General features: G+C 47.5%; 1 protein-coding gene across 1 annotated transcript in view; it reads right to left on the bottom strand.

Moving 5' to 3' along the window:
* The window catches only part of ADGRV1 (adhesion G protein-coupled receptor V1), a 2,034,994-nt gene that overhangs the window by 912,758 nt on the left and 1,106,223 nt on the right, over window positions 1-16,013 (bottom strand). Inside the window, exon 72 of the mRNA XM_078677778.1 lies at window positions 1,467-1,638. Within this exon, the coding sequence (XP_078533904.1) occupies window positions 1,467-1,638 (172 nt within the window). The remainder of the gene's footprint in view (window positions 1-1,466; window positions 1,639-16,013) is intronic.

Below are 16,013 nucleotides of genomic sequence, written 5' to 3'. Positions count from 1 at the left end.
TTTCTCCTACCTCTTTTTTCTCTTATTTTGAGTTGTTTGTCACTTTCCATATTTAATTGCATCAATTAAGTCAAATGCAGTGTTTTAGAAATCTATGAGGTAAATAAACAATCTGCCATCCCCCCAACATTCTCCCATACATTTAATACTTCCACACATTCTTCTTTACCACACACTTCATCCTCAGTATGCTCATTTACATCTCATGAACCACACCACTGGGCACCCTCAGAAAATATGCTACACATCATGCTTGTCAACATCCTTCTGGAGATGTCCCTACCAAAGATGTACACCATCATATAGCACAGCATCAACACACACTTTTGGAGCTTTCCTTTCCAAAGATATACACCATCATACAGCACAGCAAAAACAAACCCTTTATCACAGAACGACGACACACCTCATCTTTACTACACATGCTTACTGCCCACAGGTACACCACGGCCAAATATAAAGCAAATTAAGCTTACAAATAAAATAGTGGAGGCCTCACAGTCATCAAGAAACCAAAATAGCCTTGCTTCGTGCATGGAGCTTCGTCCATAAATTACATTGGGCTCTCAGATATTTAATGTCTAGCTTATCCACAGTACACAGGAAATGAATCCTTCATTGAGGACTTCTTAGACCATTTTTAAACAATATTTCAGCTGCACACATAATACATGCATCAGGATCCTGATACTCCCCAGGAAACATACTGTTGGAGATGATCAAAATGAATGCAAGAAATGTGGTTGGGAAAAAATTGTAGATGGCTAGGCAGTTGAAACACATGCAGCACTTAATGCATTTGATAAACAGACAACCAACCTTACTATCATCATTAGCATGCTGCAGTTTGAACTCCAGCTGACTAGAATAGGAGTATGTTAAAAACAAGACATAAACTTTCTTTGCATATGGGAGTAACCTAATGGCTTGGGGAGCTATAGTCCACTAACATTGAAGAAGTGTATGGATGTCGCGAAAATGAGTAATTTCTAGACAACTAACGAAAGCTGAAAGGCAGCTAGATATTGGAAGCATGACTGGAGGACAAGGATATGAACACCAAGGTGGCATTACATCAATGTATGCACTATATACCATACATATGTGCTGTGAGTCATTGCCTTGTGACATTCTCAATACTATATGCTGCTCATAATTGAAATGAAGGAATAATTAATGAGAAGCAATCCTCCTAATATGTTTAACAGGCCAATACACACTCAGGGCCTCTGGGGCATTGGAGAAAGTCAATGAATGGACTGCAGAGAGTAACATCTGTGACTTAAGATGAAATTAAGGAAGAAAGGGGTTAGGGAACACGGACATGAGGCACTACATGGCCGGGTCATTAAAGTAACACTTGACTTGTGCTTTTATCCACAATAGTTAGAAGGGTGGGTTTAGATTCATGTTTAATAACTCAAACGTTGTGTGTGACTCTGGAGCATTACGTGGAATTAACTTACCAAATTCAGGAGTGATATTTCCAGGATGCACACCCTCTGGTGTTGATCCAAAAGGATAGCCAGATCTCCAGTCAACCTTTAAGGAGCCATATAATCCTCTTCTGGAAATCAGTGCTTGGCTTGTCCCTGCAGACATGTTGGTGAGTTGGAAGGCAACAGTATCAAAGCCAACCTACGTAATGAGAAAAGGAAATATACCTGTTCATAAAAACTAGTTAAATTAATTTGTACAAAAAATAAGCAATTATGCTGGATTAACTGACAACACAGGATTGTTTTCTATTGAGTAGTTACAAGTAATGTGAGTGAAATTACAACTTTTTTCATAACATTTTACAAATATAACACAACATTGTGTGAAATTGTGAAAAATGTTATTGCTGATATACTGCAGAAAAATGTAACGTAAGGACAGGACATACCTCACATTCAATAGTCATAACATATACTGGCAGTACACTGATCATAGAAAAATGTCTTCCTGCTGTGGTTTTACTGTCCCACAAGACATTTTCTGACCAAACCATGTCCAGCGGTTGAAATTTCACTTCTGCAGAATATTATGTATTTTCTGTAATGCAACATAGTGGCCGACATTTACCATTATCCCGGCAAACTGCACCGTCTTGAACTGCTGCTCCGATGATATCTCTTGGCAATCCCCAGCTCCATGCACTGTTGTGGCCCTCTTGAGAGAACTGAGTGGCACCATTTCTGTACATTCTGAATTCTGTGCCTGCCGCTTGATAATCCTCCACTGGTTCTCCTATCTTCCTTCTGGGGCGGGCGCCCACCACCAGTCGCTGCCAAGGCTCTCTTTTTCTTTTTTTCTTGTTTCTTTTATTACAAGCTATATTAGCTAATAGTGCACATAATTCTTCTTTATGGGGACTCTTCTGTATGCCACACAGATAACATGCACCCAGCAATAAAGCTGCTGAGTGGAGCATATGGATATACATGCAGGCGATGTGACACAATGTACAGCTACTTCGGAGTATATGTTAACTGGTGGTTTTTTCCTTACCACTCTCTGATACACTGAAAACTGAAGGGCTAACGTCATGTGATGTCTGTGCAGTATTGAAATAGGAACATGTTAAAAAAAACTCTCTGATACACTGCAAACTGAAGGGCTAACATATCATGTGATGTATGTCTGTGCAGTATTGAAATAGGAACAGGTTAAAAAAAAACTCTCTGATACACTGCAAACTGAAGGGCTAACATATCATGTGATGTCTGTGCAGTATTGAAATAAGAACAGGTTAAAAAAACATTTCTGTAATGCAATATGTGCATATTCCATGAGATTTCATCCTTGAAAAAACAATTGTCCAGGCCTAGTTCCGAATCACAGCATAGATACCAACAGTTGAGTTCAATGTATCTATCAAGGCAATTGAAAGCTTGAGGGGAGAAACTCCTCAATAGAGGCAGCAATCCACTGTACAATTTTATACATAGTATACTTAGTTACTTAGTATAGGATCCCTATGGCCATCCAGTAAGTGTTATTCTATAAATCAGCTGTGCAGATGGAGAGGACTTCTGGCAAGACATGGCCTTTCTTATTCATCTCCACCTCCATGAGTCACACACTTAAAATATGATGTCCTACCCACCATCCACCACTTCCTTTACCCTGCCCTCAGTTCTTCTGTTAATGAGTGGAATGCCTGAGTTAATTTGAATTACTGTGAATTATCTGTACCTAATATTGTGCCCCATACCATCCTAGATTGGAACTAGCAAAAGATAAAGCAGCCTTGCTGATGCTTTAATAGGAACAGTCCAACCTGAACTGCCCAGAGTAATTATCAGTGTCTGAAATTTCACAGATCACCTTTTGGTATTTCTCAGTGTGGTATGTCAAGAGAAAACATGTCTCTCATGCTCTCTGTACCACAGGACTCACGCTGTTCTTCAATGATAGTAGTAAAACACCACAGGAGTGTAACCCATAGACCAAGTTGAGATCTGGGTGAGTACAAGAAAAATAAATAACAATATCTCTTAATTTCAGTAGAAATTAATACACATGTATGTACAAGACATTACAGGAAGAGAACAAAAGAGAGAGACTCCAAATTATTTGTTGAATGTGCTCATGGCATCATATATTTTGAAACATGAGTTACACATGACAGTTATCACAGCACTGTTGGGCATAAATGTAAAGGCAACCCTAAGAACTAAGTAAACGTTGTGCTTGTGACAGAACGTGACGGCGCAAGTGGCAAGTGAGGAACACAGCGCTAGGAGCAAGGTGAAAAAAGTGATAGAGAAAATATATACAGGATAATTGGTTCTATACGATGATTTTCTTGGGAGAATTAAACACGATTCAAAGCAATTTTATGAACCAAAGGAAGGTGTGCGCCATAAATGATTGCTCCTGAGGCGTGAGCGGGGAGTTGTGCGAAAAACTGTCTTATAGCTGCTACTCTTTGTCTAATTTGCACAGGTCTTAATTGCTGCTACATGTATGAATTGTCACCGAATTGATGCCCGATTTTAGAATTTTTATGGAATTCTGTTTTTAGGCTTTTTAAAGTTTACAATTAGCAGGGAGTCCAGGTCTCTATTTTACTTCTAATTGGAGTGCCAGAAGGGAGGGAAACGCAAACCGGCACTTACCCGGACCGCCACCATTTTGAGTGGGCCAAGGTGAGCACTCTAGCCTTTTTCATCCCCAGCACTACAAAAGCCGGACAGGTGCGTCCGCGCAGCGGGCGCGCCGCCGGTGCGCCGAAGGCACGCCAAAGGCAAGCCCGTCTGCGCCCGTCCGCGTCTGGGCCGCACCTAGCGCCATGACCCCTGGTGGGCGGACTCCAGGCAAGACACAAGGTATAGCTTATGACCGGCATGTACTATTGAGTCTGGGTGGAGGAGGGAGGTCATCTGGAGTTCGACAATGGGCTTCAGGCCGGTGTTGAGGTATGCTCATCATGTAATAGGACATTCCCGATAATTTTATTGACTTCATTCCGGGCAGTCTCTAATATAAGAAAGGAGACAGTCGAGGCCACACTGAATAATGTAAGTTGCCTCCTGCTCAAACGCAAGATCCTTGGTTAAACACAGCTCGGATTGCGCCGAGCTGCTACAGGACAAGGAAATAAAAATTGCATTGGTCACCGAGTCTTGGACGGATGCTGCCTCAGGGCCAGATATAGTCAAGGCCACTCCACCAAACTATCTCAGTTTCGTTATGGATAGACCACGGAAAAGAGGAGGTGGCCTGGTGGTTTTATACCATAGCTCCCTTAAGGGTAGTTTTCAACCCGTGTCTTCAGAAATGTGTGAAGCATTGGCTTTTAACTTTATTCTTTCCAACCATCAGTCCTTTAGAGGTTGTTTACTTTACAGGCCCCCTGGCACTAAGACGTCATTTCTAGGTTCAGTGGGAAATGTTCTGGTGAGGCCTTATGTGCAAGGACATTTAAATTTTTAGGGGATTTCAATTTTCACCTAGAGAACAGCTCAGACCCTGACACAGCAGCCCTAATGGAGGTGATGAATGGTGTCGAACTAAAACAATTGGTTATAGGCCCCACTCATAATGATGGTCATACTCTGGATGGAATCTTTACGAACCATCCTGACATCGAGGTTACAAAAATCTACCCAGTCACCTGGTCGGGCCATGCTGCAGTGCTTTTCAACCTCCCTGCAACAAAATCCCATAGGGCAAGGTAGATTAGAAAATTAGCAAGGACTTGCAGGGCCTAGAATAAGATAGAGGGGGCCTCCCTGGAGGTTCCTTTGGTATCATCAATGGCTACGCTCCCATTAGATGTGGAAGAAGCAGCTGTCACCTATTCTAATTGGGTTGATCACGCTTGTACCATTCTAGCCCTGCCTAAAATCTGCTGTCCCACTCGAATGATTCTGTCGGCCCCTTGGTTCTCAGTGGAGCTCAGAGAGTATAAGCTAGTCTGTAAGAAACTGGAACGAGCCTGGCGGAAAAATTACAATGAGGTAGACAAAAGAAGACTCAAATCAAGTCTTTTGGAATATAAAGACATGATTGGGAAGGCAAAACAAAGATATTTCACCAACCGAATCAATCATGCCAGGAGCTCGCCTAAGGAACTGTTTAATACTTTTTCTAGCCTTGCCGCTCCAAAGCCGGCAACTAGCCTCCTAGTCTGGAACTGTGCGAGGATCTAGCTCAGTTCTTCTTAAGCAAGGTGGAGAACATTTTTAACTCCCTTGAAGGTCAAGTTAGGGATAACTCGCCAGAGGCCAGGTCGGGGAACTCAACAGCTGATCTAAGTGAGGACAAGCTTTGATACTTCTCCCCGGTGAGTACGGACGAGATTAAGAAACTGCTATTAGGAACAAAGTCGGGCTCCCCCCGAGATCCCTGCCCGGCCACTGTGGTGAAGTTAGCTCCGACTCCTATAGCCACCAACTTAGCCACTTTGTTCAACGACATGCTTGTGGCTGGTGACTTCCCGTCTAGCTGGAAATGGGCCTCAATCCTTCCTTTGTTGAAGAAACCAAACTTAGACATTACCGATCCTAATAACTATCGCCCTATTTCCAGACTACCGCTACCGGCCAAACTAATAGAAAGAGCCATGAATAGCCAGATTAGCGCATTTTTAGGGCCACAAAAGCCCTTGATCCGTCTCAACATGGTTTTAGAGCAGGTTACAGTACCGAATCTGCCTTAATCAAATCAACTGAGGAGATCAGGAAAGTGAAGTGATGGATGTTGGGGGAAGAGCAGCCCTGGTCCTGTTGTATTTGTCGGCGGCCTTCGATACGGTCCATCACATGATTTTGGTGGACCGTTTGGAGGCCTGCGGGATACAAGGGAAAGCCCTTAACATCTTGAAAGCTTTCCGTACTAATAGGGTCCAGATCATGGCACTGGGGGAGTTTGAATCTAAACCTTTCGTGCTACCCTGTGGGGTTCCCCAGGGATCCTCCCTAAGTCCCACCCTTTTCAATGTTTACGTTTCCTCACTGGCCCCAGTTATTCGATCGTATGGGTTTGAACTTACATCTTACGCTGATGATACGCAGATTGTGGTGTCACTGCTACCAGGTAAAGAGGAAGGTGTAGCCAGCAAATTCCAGGAGTGTATGTCAGCGGTTAGTAACTGGATGGCCAGAAATTGTTTAAAATTAAATTCGGCTAAAACCGAAGTTATACTTTTTGGCTCCAGCGATAACTTTGGTGGCCTGAAGGGATGGGTACTCCCCCCATTCCAGTCACGAAGGTCAAGAATCTAGGGGTTCTGTTCGACGATCAGCTTACCTTTAGACCCCCAGGTTAATGCAGTGACGTCATCCATCCACTTTACAATGAAAATAATCCGGAAGATCCTTCTTTTTTTTAGCAGATGGGTGTAAGAAAACAGTGGTGACCGCCCTGGTTTTATCTCGCCTGGATTATTGCAACAGCCTATTTCTTGATGCTCAACAGGGGCTTTTGAACAAATTACAGGCCTTGCAAAACGCAGCAGCTCGACTCATCACAGGCTTACCAAAGTTCGCATCCGTCTCCCAGGAATTGGTGAAGCTGCATTGGCTCCCAGTGCGGAAGCGGATCTCTTTCAAAGCCTTGTGTATAGTCTTCAAGGCCCTTCGAGGTCTCGGCCTGTCGTTCTTAAAGCAGTACTTCCAATGGTACATGCCTAGAAGATATCTTAGGTCATCTAACATGGGGCTGATTGTGACCCCCCGGACAAGGAAAGCGCACTGGGGAGGCAGGAGCTTTGTCCTGGGGGCAGCCAAGGCTTGGAATGCTCTGCCTTTGGTTCTTAGACAGATTACAGATTTGATTGCCTTTCGTAAAGGTTTGAAAACATGGCTTTTCTTACATTAAACTTCAGGCTTAGGTGGGGGGAGCTTTCATTCCAGCGCCAGGACACCGTTTGGTAACAGTGCGCTCTATAAATGTTATAAATAAATAAATAAATAAATAAATTGCACTGGTAAAAAATGGTTGACGGCATTTCGATCCTATTGAATCAGGATCATCATCAGGACCGGGTAGCCAAGATAATGGGTGCTGTAGCACAAGGAGAAAGACCCAGGTGTAGAAAATGTGGGTCCTAGGGAGCGGAGGCAGCGTCAAAAGACATCTGCGGTGTATCTTGGGACTCAAGATAGTGATCGTCCGGTGATTGGATGGAAAAGTTGGTGAAGTGCAGGGTCGGAGCCCCGATCCACTGCAGGGACGGCCTGTGCTGGTTCCTTAAAAATCAGGGCATAGCAGACTAGTCAATCCTTAATGTATTTGGAAAGCGAGTAACGCCGGGCCGCCACAGACATGTGCGGAGTCAAACAGTGTCTCGCAGTTCAGGATAGAACTATTTAGGACAATGGAGTGGAACAATAATGTGATGCTATGAGGAAAGATACATTGACCATCAACTCCATTTTGTATAACTGACTCAATTTTCTGTGCTCTCATGCAGTTGCAGGGTGGGGAGGGGATGTTTTTGCTCCTTACCTGTTTTTGCTCTTCACTGTACAGAGTACGCTACAACATATCATGTGGAATGCACACTTGGTACCGTTCACCGGGTTCAGATTGTTTTTGACAGAGTAATGTGTGGAATGTACAGATCTACCTCGAAGCAACCACAGGGGCCTGGCCAGCTTCTGTGAGTGACCTAAACGCAGACCAGAACGATCAACCATGTTTTTGCAACAGAAGGAGGGGGATACGTTTCTAGAATTCTCTCCTTGGGTTGAGTTAAAGGTATTAAAGATGGTGACTCTTGGCTCTCAGACAGGAGCTCGCCTGTAAAGCGGAAGCATTGTCACAGGGACTTTTGGTGTTCCGATCAAGGCTTCTAACTGACTGTGACAGCTCTCCAGTCGTGCTGGCTAGAATGTTGAAAGACACTCTTTCAGTGATGTATTTCTATTACTTATTTAGTTTATATATTGTTAAACCTTGTACGGGTCGGGGACAATCGGTATTTGCCCGGCGGTATTGCCTCTGTGACCCTCTAGTTATTTAATCAATGAAGAGGCAGGCGCTGGAGACTGGAAGGCAGGAAACAAGGGTTTTTATTCTCTCCGGAGGAGAACACAACAAAACGGGCAGAAGGTATCGTTCTGAGGTGCTCTAGCTACATTTCTGAGGCCTGGCCTCTTATACACTGTTTTATGACTTTATTGCAGATTACATATTCATGTTAAAGCTTTGATGTATGGAAAAGACATTCCCGGAACTCCCCTTTGAGCCCGTTCCCACACACATTTACAGTTGAAGTCCCCACCCTAGTCACAACAGGTGATGAGTATCGCGCAGCTGGATATTCCGCCGATTCACGGAATGTGGGGGGTTTGATCGGATCTCATGGAGTGGGGGCTTTGATCAACCCGGGGATCCTTTGGTGGGGGAAGCTTTCTATTGTACGGGGAGGGGCAAGGAATGGTATCGGCAGTGCTGGGTGTCGGCCTGGGAACGGGGAAGACAAACGGGCACACGGGGAAAAAAGGGGGTTTGCATCTAAGGGCCGGGGATCGTAAAAGGGAAGAAGGGAGGTGTCGCGCTGGGAACAGGATGAGGGCCTGGGGCAGAGCAGCGCCGAAGAGGGGTTTATGATACAAGGCAGGTGCAAGCAGGGGGTTGGTCAGCGTGCAGGCTTAGTGAGGGCGAAGGGCTATATCAGGGGCCAGCGGCATGCAAAAGGGTTCGCTCTGATCAAGGCATCTTAAAATGGCGGGTGCGCACGACAAAAGTGTGGCATCAGGGGAAGAGGCAAGATGGCGCAGATAATGTTCACCAAACCGTACTAATTTTCAACAATATGCTATAAGTTTAATTACTCCATGTGTATATTTCGTATGTTTTTCTGCTTTGTATACGTGCTCTTCATATTTAACTTCTTTCATTTGACACCTGGGAAGGTGCATTACCGAGCATATTTGTCTACCTTTCAAAAGTGTTGTACTAATAAATACACATTTCATTTTAAAAGCACCGTGATCCGTTTCCTTGCCTCTTTTTGAGAGTGCTGAGTTATTTTTCTACATTTGTCATTTAAAGGTGCAGTAATTAATACACTTGCCTCATTTTGGGAGTGCTGAGTTTAAGAGTGTCCTAATATTTCACGTCTGAAGCAGAACATAGCAATATCTCAAGGGTCTCTGCAGGTCAAGATTTAATCCTTCCCATGCATGTGAAACATAATCTATATTGCTGTTTATAAGTGGTGGAAAGAATCAATTCTCCAACTGGATTTTATTTAATTTTGTATAACTGAGTGATTGAAGCTGGAAATCAGCTCCCTAAATAGAATCTCACATGCTCATATTCAGACAATAAATCTTGTGGGTTTTGGGCTGATTATTGTACACATCCATCCCATACCATTGGTTATGCTAATGGCAGGAGATGAGGAGATCAAATTCTAGGAAGTATTCCTGGAAACCCTCATGTGATCAAATAGTCCTGAAAATCATTTGCACTATTGTGATGGGCTAATACCTAGCCATCGCCAACCCTGGGAACTGTGGGGACTAAACAGCAATGACTAGGAGGGCAGCGGCACTGTGCATGGAAACTCAGGGTGAGGGCCTCGGTGGAATCCTTTACAGATGAAGATCTTGGAGGTAGAACTTTTGAAGAACAAAGAGTATAAGAGCTCTTTGTGAAAAGCAGCTATGGACAGTCTACTAAGGTATGGGCGAAGCACTGAAGATGCACCTCTGCAAAGAACACTAGATAATGTTGCAGCAACAGTGAGCTTTCACTCTTAGAAACGGGATATCCCGCCAAGTTCCATGGCTCTGACTGCTTAAAGCACTGCAGTGATGCTAAACTTGGTTTGCAATACATAAACACCACATACATACAAATGATTACAAATAACTTTAGCAGTAAATCTCATTAAGTGTACAACTTTAACTTCATCTCATTGTGAATCTACTATGACCGACTGCACTCATGATTCACATGATTCCACAGCCCCTGACGTTGCCTTCCTCACGGAGACCTGGATGAACGCCTCCTCAGCGCCCGACATCGCCATCGCCATCCCAGAGGGCTACAAGATCGTCCGGAGGGACCGAAACGCCAACCAGATGGGAGGAAGCATCGCCATCATCCACAGGAACACCATCCGTCTCACGACCAGCACCGACAACACCCTGACCAGCGCCGAACACCTGCATTTCCAGATCCACACCAACCCGAACACCACCCTCAGAGGCACCCTGATCTACCGACCCCCTGGACCACGCACACAATTCAGCGAGGACATCGCCGACTTCGTCAGCCCGCATGCCCTCCCCTCCGCTGACTACATCCTCCTGGGAGACCTCAACTTCCATCTGGAGAACAACAACGACCGCAACACCAGCACCCTGCTCGACAACCTCGCCAACCTGGGACTCAAGCAACTGGTGTCCACCCCCACCCACCTCGCCGGACACACACTCGACGCAGTCTTCTCCTCCAGCACAGACATCGACTTCAGCCACGCCACAGAACTTCAATGGACGGACCACAGCTGCGTCCACTTCACCTTCAAGAGAACGACGACCCACCACCACCAACAACAGGCCGCCCGCAGAAGCTGGAACAAGATCACAGCAGACCAGCTCGCCACCTCCCTGAGCCAGCACCCTCCTGCCAGCTCAGCAGACCCCAGCCAGGCCGCCGACAACCTCACGAAGTGGATCAGCAACTGCGCGGACGAACTCGCCCCACTGAGGACCCCGCCCAGCAGACCCGGCAGCAAGAAGGCCCCTTGGTTCACCGACGAACTCAAGAGATCCAAGAAGAACTGCCGAGCCCTCGAGAAAGTCTGGAGAAGGGATCCGACACCGGACAACAGGACCTCCTTCAAGCTTGCCACCCGGAAACACCACCAGCTGATCCGCGCCGCCAAGAAAACAGCATTCAAGGACAGGCTGGACAACAACGCACACAACAGCAAGGAACTCTTCAACATCGTGAAAGAGCTCTCCAACCCCAGCGCAGGAAACAACGACATCACCCCATCGCAAGACCTCTGCAACTCCCTCGCCTCATACTTCCACAACAAGATCGCGGACATACACAACAGCTTCAACAACCAACCAACGCACACCATGACCGAACAACCACCCCCCACTACCACCCTCCACGCCTGGACCCCGATCAGCACCGAAGACACCATCCGCACGATGAATTCCATCCACTCCGGATCTCCGACCGACCCCTGCCCTCACCACGTCTTCAACAAGGCCGACGCTGTCATCGCACCCCACCTGCGAGACATCATCAACACATCCTTCGACACCACCATCTTCCCTGAGAGCTGGAAACACGCCGAACTCAGCGCTCTACTCAAGAAACCAACAGCGGACCCCACCGACCTCAAGAACTACCGCCCCATCTCGCTCCTCCCGTTTCCAGCCAAAGTCATCGAGAAGACCGTCAACAAGCAGATGGCCGCCTTCCTCGAGACGAACGGATCCCTCGACCCCTCACAGTCCGGCTTCCGAGCCAATCACAGCACCGAGACCGCCCTCATCGCCGCCACCGATGACATCCGAGCCCTGATGGACAATGGAGAAACCTCCTAGACCTCTCCGCGGCATTCGACACGGTCTGCCACCGCACCCTAGTACGGCGCCTCAGCAACATCGGAATCCAGGACAAGGCGCTGGAATGGATCATCTCCTTCCTCGACGGAAGAACACAGAGAGTCCGCCTACCACCGTACAAGTCAGAGGCCTCCGAAGTCATCTGCGGCGTCCCTCAAGGATCATCTCTGAGCCCCACCCTCTTCAACGTCTACATGAGCCCCCTCGCGGCCATCGTACGCAAACACAACCTCAGCATAATCTCCTACGCCGACGACACCCAGCTGATCCTCTCCCTGACCAACGACCCCGCCGCCGCCAGAGCCAACCTGCACGAAGGGATGAAGGAGGTAGCCGAGTGGATGACAACCAGCCGCCTAAAACTGAACTCGGACAAGACGGAGGTCCTCATCCTGGGACCCTCACCCTCCGCCTGGGACGACTCCTGGTGGCCTCCCGCCCTGGGCTCCGCACCCAAACCAACAGACCATGCACGCAACCTGGGCTTCATCCTGGACTCCTCCCTCTCCATGACCAGGCAAGTCAACAACGTCTCCTCGGCGTGCTTCAACACCCTACGCATGCTACGGAAGATCTTCTGGTGGATCCCCACCGAGACCAGGAGGACCGTCACCCAGGCCCTCGTCACCAGCCGACTGGACTACGGCAACGCCCTCTACGCCGGTACCACCGCCAAGCTCCAGAAGAGACTCCAGCGGATCCAGAACGCCTCAGCCAGACTCATCCTCGACATCCCACGAACCAGTCACATCTCCGGACATCTCAGAGACCTTCACTGGCTCCCCGTCAGCAAAAGAATCACCTTCCGCCTCCTCACCCACGCACACAAAGCCCTACACGACCAAGGCCCGAGCTACCTCAACAGCCGAGTCAACTTCTACGCTCCCAAACGCCACCTCCGATCAGCCAACCACGCCCTCGCCGCCGTCCCCCGCATCCGAAGAGCGACTACAGGAGGAAGGTCCTTCTCCTACCTGGCTGCCAAGACCTGGAACTCCCTCCCGACCGACCTGCGCCTGACCCAAGACCACCTCTCCTTCAGGAGGAAGCTGAAGACCTGGCTGTTCGAGCAGTAGCGGCACCCCCCCCCCCCCCCCCCAGCGCCTTGAGACCCTACGGGTATGTAGCGCGCTTTACAAGTGTCATTGATTGATTGATTGATTGACTGTTAATGGATTCTGTTGCGGTTCCTGTTGCTGGTGCACCTAGCTCTCACCTCCATACCTCGCGGAACCCGCTCCGCGGGTCCCGCAGCGCCGTGTCAGCCTTCCTTGAGCCTGGGCTCGTACCTGTGGGTGTGTGTGCGTGTGCAGGGCTGCGAGCGTCGGAACCCGGACTCCATATCCCAGGAGTCCCGGTAACCCGAGCCGCCTGCCACCTGGCCGCTCTCCCTGCTCGCCCCGCCCCACCAACAGCCTGAAAAGACTCTGCCTGCTAACGGACTTGGGACACCTATTGGATTCTGTTGCGGTTCCTGTTGCTGGCGCACCTAGCTCTCACCTCCATACCTCGCGGAACCCGCTCCGTGGGTCCCGCAGCACCGTGTCAGCCTTCCTTGAGCTTGGGCTCGTACCTGTGGGTGTGTGTGCGTGTGCAGGGCTGCGAGCGTCGGGACCCGGACTCCATATCCCAGGAGTCCCGGTAACCCGAGCCGCCTGCCACCTGGCCGCTCTCCCTGCTCGCCCCGCCCCACCAACAGCTTAACTGCCTGCCTATAACTACAAGCATCACTTCCCGCGGCGCGGGAGCGTCCCGGGAGAAGCCCGGGACAAGGGCGGGACCGTCTGTGGCCGTCAGGGGCTGAAGGAGGCTGGGCTGGGCCCGGTCTCTTACATCTACACTCGCATTTAAGTTAGTTGGTCTCCAGGGCGCCTAACATACTAAGGTTTTCCATAGTCATGTCTAGTTCACTACCCTCCTGTGTTGGGGCCTCGATCCTCGGGCCTCTTGACAAATATTTTGAGAGGGCAAACAAGGAAATCGACAAAGAACTCCTACTAGCGGAGAAACGTGCTGAGCGACGTCGATAAATAGAACAACTGAAAAAAAAAACACCGACTTCCCCGCTAGACTTAATTACCACACAAGACTCGGGAAATATTGGTAGGTTGGATAGAGATACCAACCTATTCAGTACTGACCATATCCCCAGTATTTTTCGCGACCACAACACATCTGCTATTAATTTTAGTATCATTAGTGAGGATAATTGTAACAGTCCGCCTATTGTTTCTAATAGCCTTATCGACCTTAATACCCACGAATCTACGTAGGGTTTTTCGTTCTCTGCCAAGGAAGAAAAGGAGAAAGGGTGGGGTCAAAAGAAAAGGTCCTGACCATCTGGGCCCCCCTCCTTTACTAGTAACCCCCAAATCCAAACCAATTAACCCCTCTGAGAGGGAGGTTTCACTAGGTATCCATACCCATTCCTCTTTACCCCCCCATGAAGGAACTTCATCCACGTCAAAAAAAGAGTCTATAGAACTCGTTGAACAAATTATAAAATCCTATATGCTCCCACTTATGGAGAGAGTTAGGATTCTGGGGGAAAAAATGGATTGCCTCCTAGCAACTGCTGATCCGACCAAAAATCCTCATTTAACGAATACTAAGGATCAGTCTCAATCGAAAGGCAAACTTAGTTCCACAACTATGATTCCAAGTAAACCACCCAAAATCAATGGTAATTTAACCGTTAATAATTCTAATGCTCTCCCAACATCAACCAAATCGACGTTAGTATTTAAGACACCTAAAGTGAAGTCCGTGCCGGCCTCTAACAAAACGATCCCCACTATAACTAAGCCAACTATGCTCCCAGGGGTAGATAAAACCAAAATTGTAACCCAAAGTACATCCTCAAATCGTAGGAACACAGTGGACCTACCCCCAGAATCAGCAAACTTTGTGATCCTTTTAACTGGTGTCCCCCCGATCACAAATGGAAATCCTGAACTAAACGCAAATTTGAAAAACAAAGTCATCTTTTGGCTTAGAACAAACAGACCCCTCCCAGCTCACCTAAACGGTGAGATTATCTCAGTAAGAAGATGCAATTGGGTGGGCCTTCGTCCGAAAGATATAGATGGAGACATTGTGATCATTAATTTTAAGGACCACAGAGTGGTCTCATACATAAGTGACTGGTTCCCAGGAAATAAGGAAGGAGTTGTTTCAACTCGTAATTTGAGCTATTTTTACCCAGAGGCCCTGTTTAGACCTCCTGCCCACTCTAGTTCTAACAGAAATACTTTCTCCCAGAACATGCCAAACTATACACCCTTTTTTCCCATCCCGCCAACAATTCCAATATATCCTACCCCCTTTTTCCCCGCTGTCATCCCTCCAGTCACTTCCCCATATCAAACAACTTCACTAATTCCAACCGTTATAACGAATATTGGAACATCCCGTTGCAAAATTTGTACGCACCGCATTCGGGGTTGGACTTTAACGATTGACTTGTTCCTCCATTCCTAGATCCAAAGGCTAACCTAGATTGTACGGGTATTTCTTTCACCCCAGAAAAGGTTTCTCCTTATGGTGTAACATCAAATGACAAGCCAACGCATTGTGGAAATGGGACGCATGATTTTTCTGGTGGGGCTCGGGGAGGGAAATTGGAAAAAGAGTTGGTGGTGGCCCAGGTTGTAGTGACAGCAGAGGCTGATGACAAGGTGATTGGCTATAACGGGGGGTCGCCTAAAGGTTGTCGGGTACCTGTGTTGGCAGTTTTTGGTGCGATTGAAACTGTTAAAAGTAGTGGCGATGTATCCCTACAGGATAGACAAAACATTAGGGGTACTTCTGATGTTAATCTAGCTCCATTTTCACAGAATGTTATAACCCCTCTTTCTAAGGCCAGTTCCACTGTCTTGGAGGACTCAAGCGGCACCAAGTTTGGTTGTTGGAACATAGCCGGACTTGAGTCTCGAATGTGTAACCCGGACTGGGTGGATTTTATACAACAAGGCG

This window comes from Lissotriton helveticus, chromosome 2_1, assembly GCF_964261635.1.
Source record: "Lissotriton helveticus chromosome 2_1, aLisHel1.1, whole genome shotgun sequence".
NCBI lineage: Eukaryota > Metazoa > Chordata > Amphibia > Caudata > Salamandridae > Lissotriton > Lissotriton helveticus.
The sequence above is the reverse complement of the archived record's forward strand: the minus strand, read 5'-3'. Positions and strand labels throughout refer to the sequence as shown.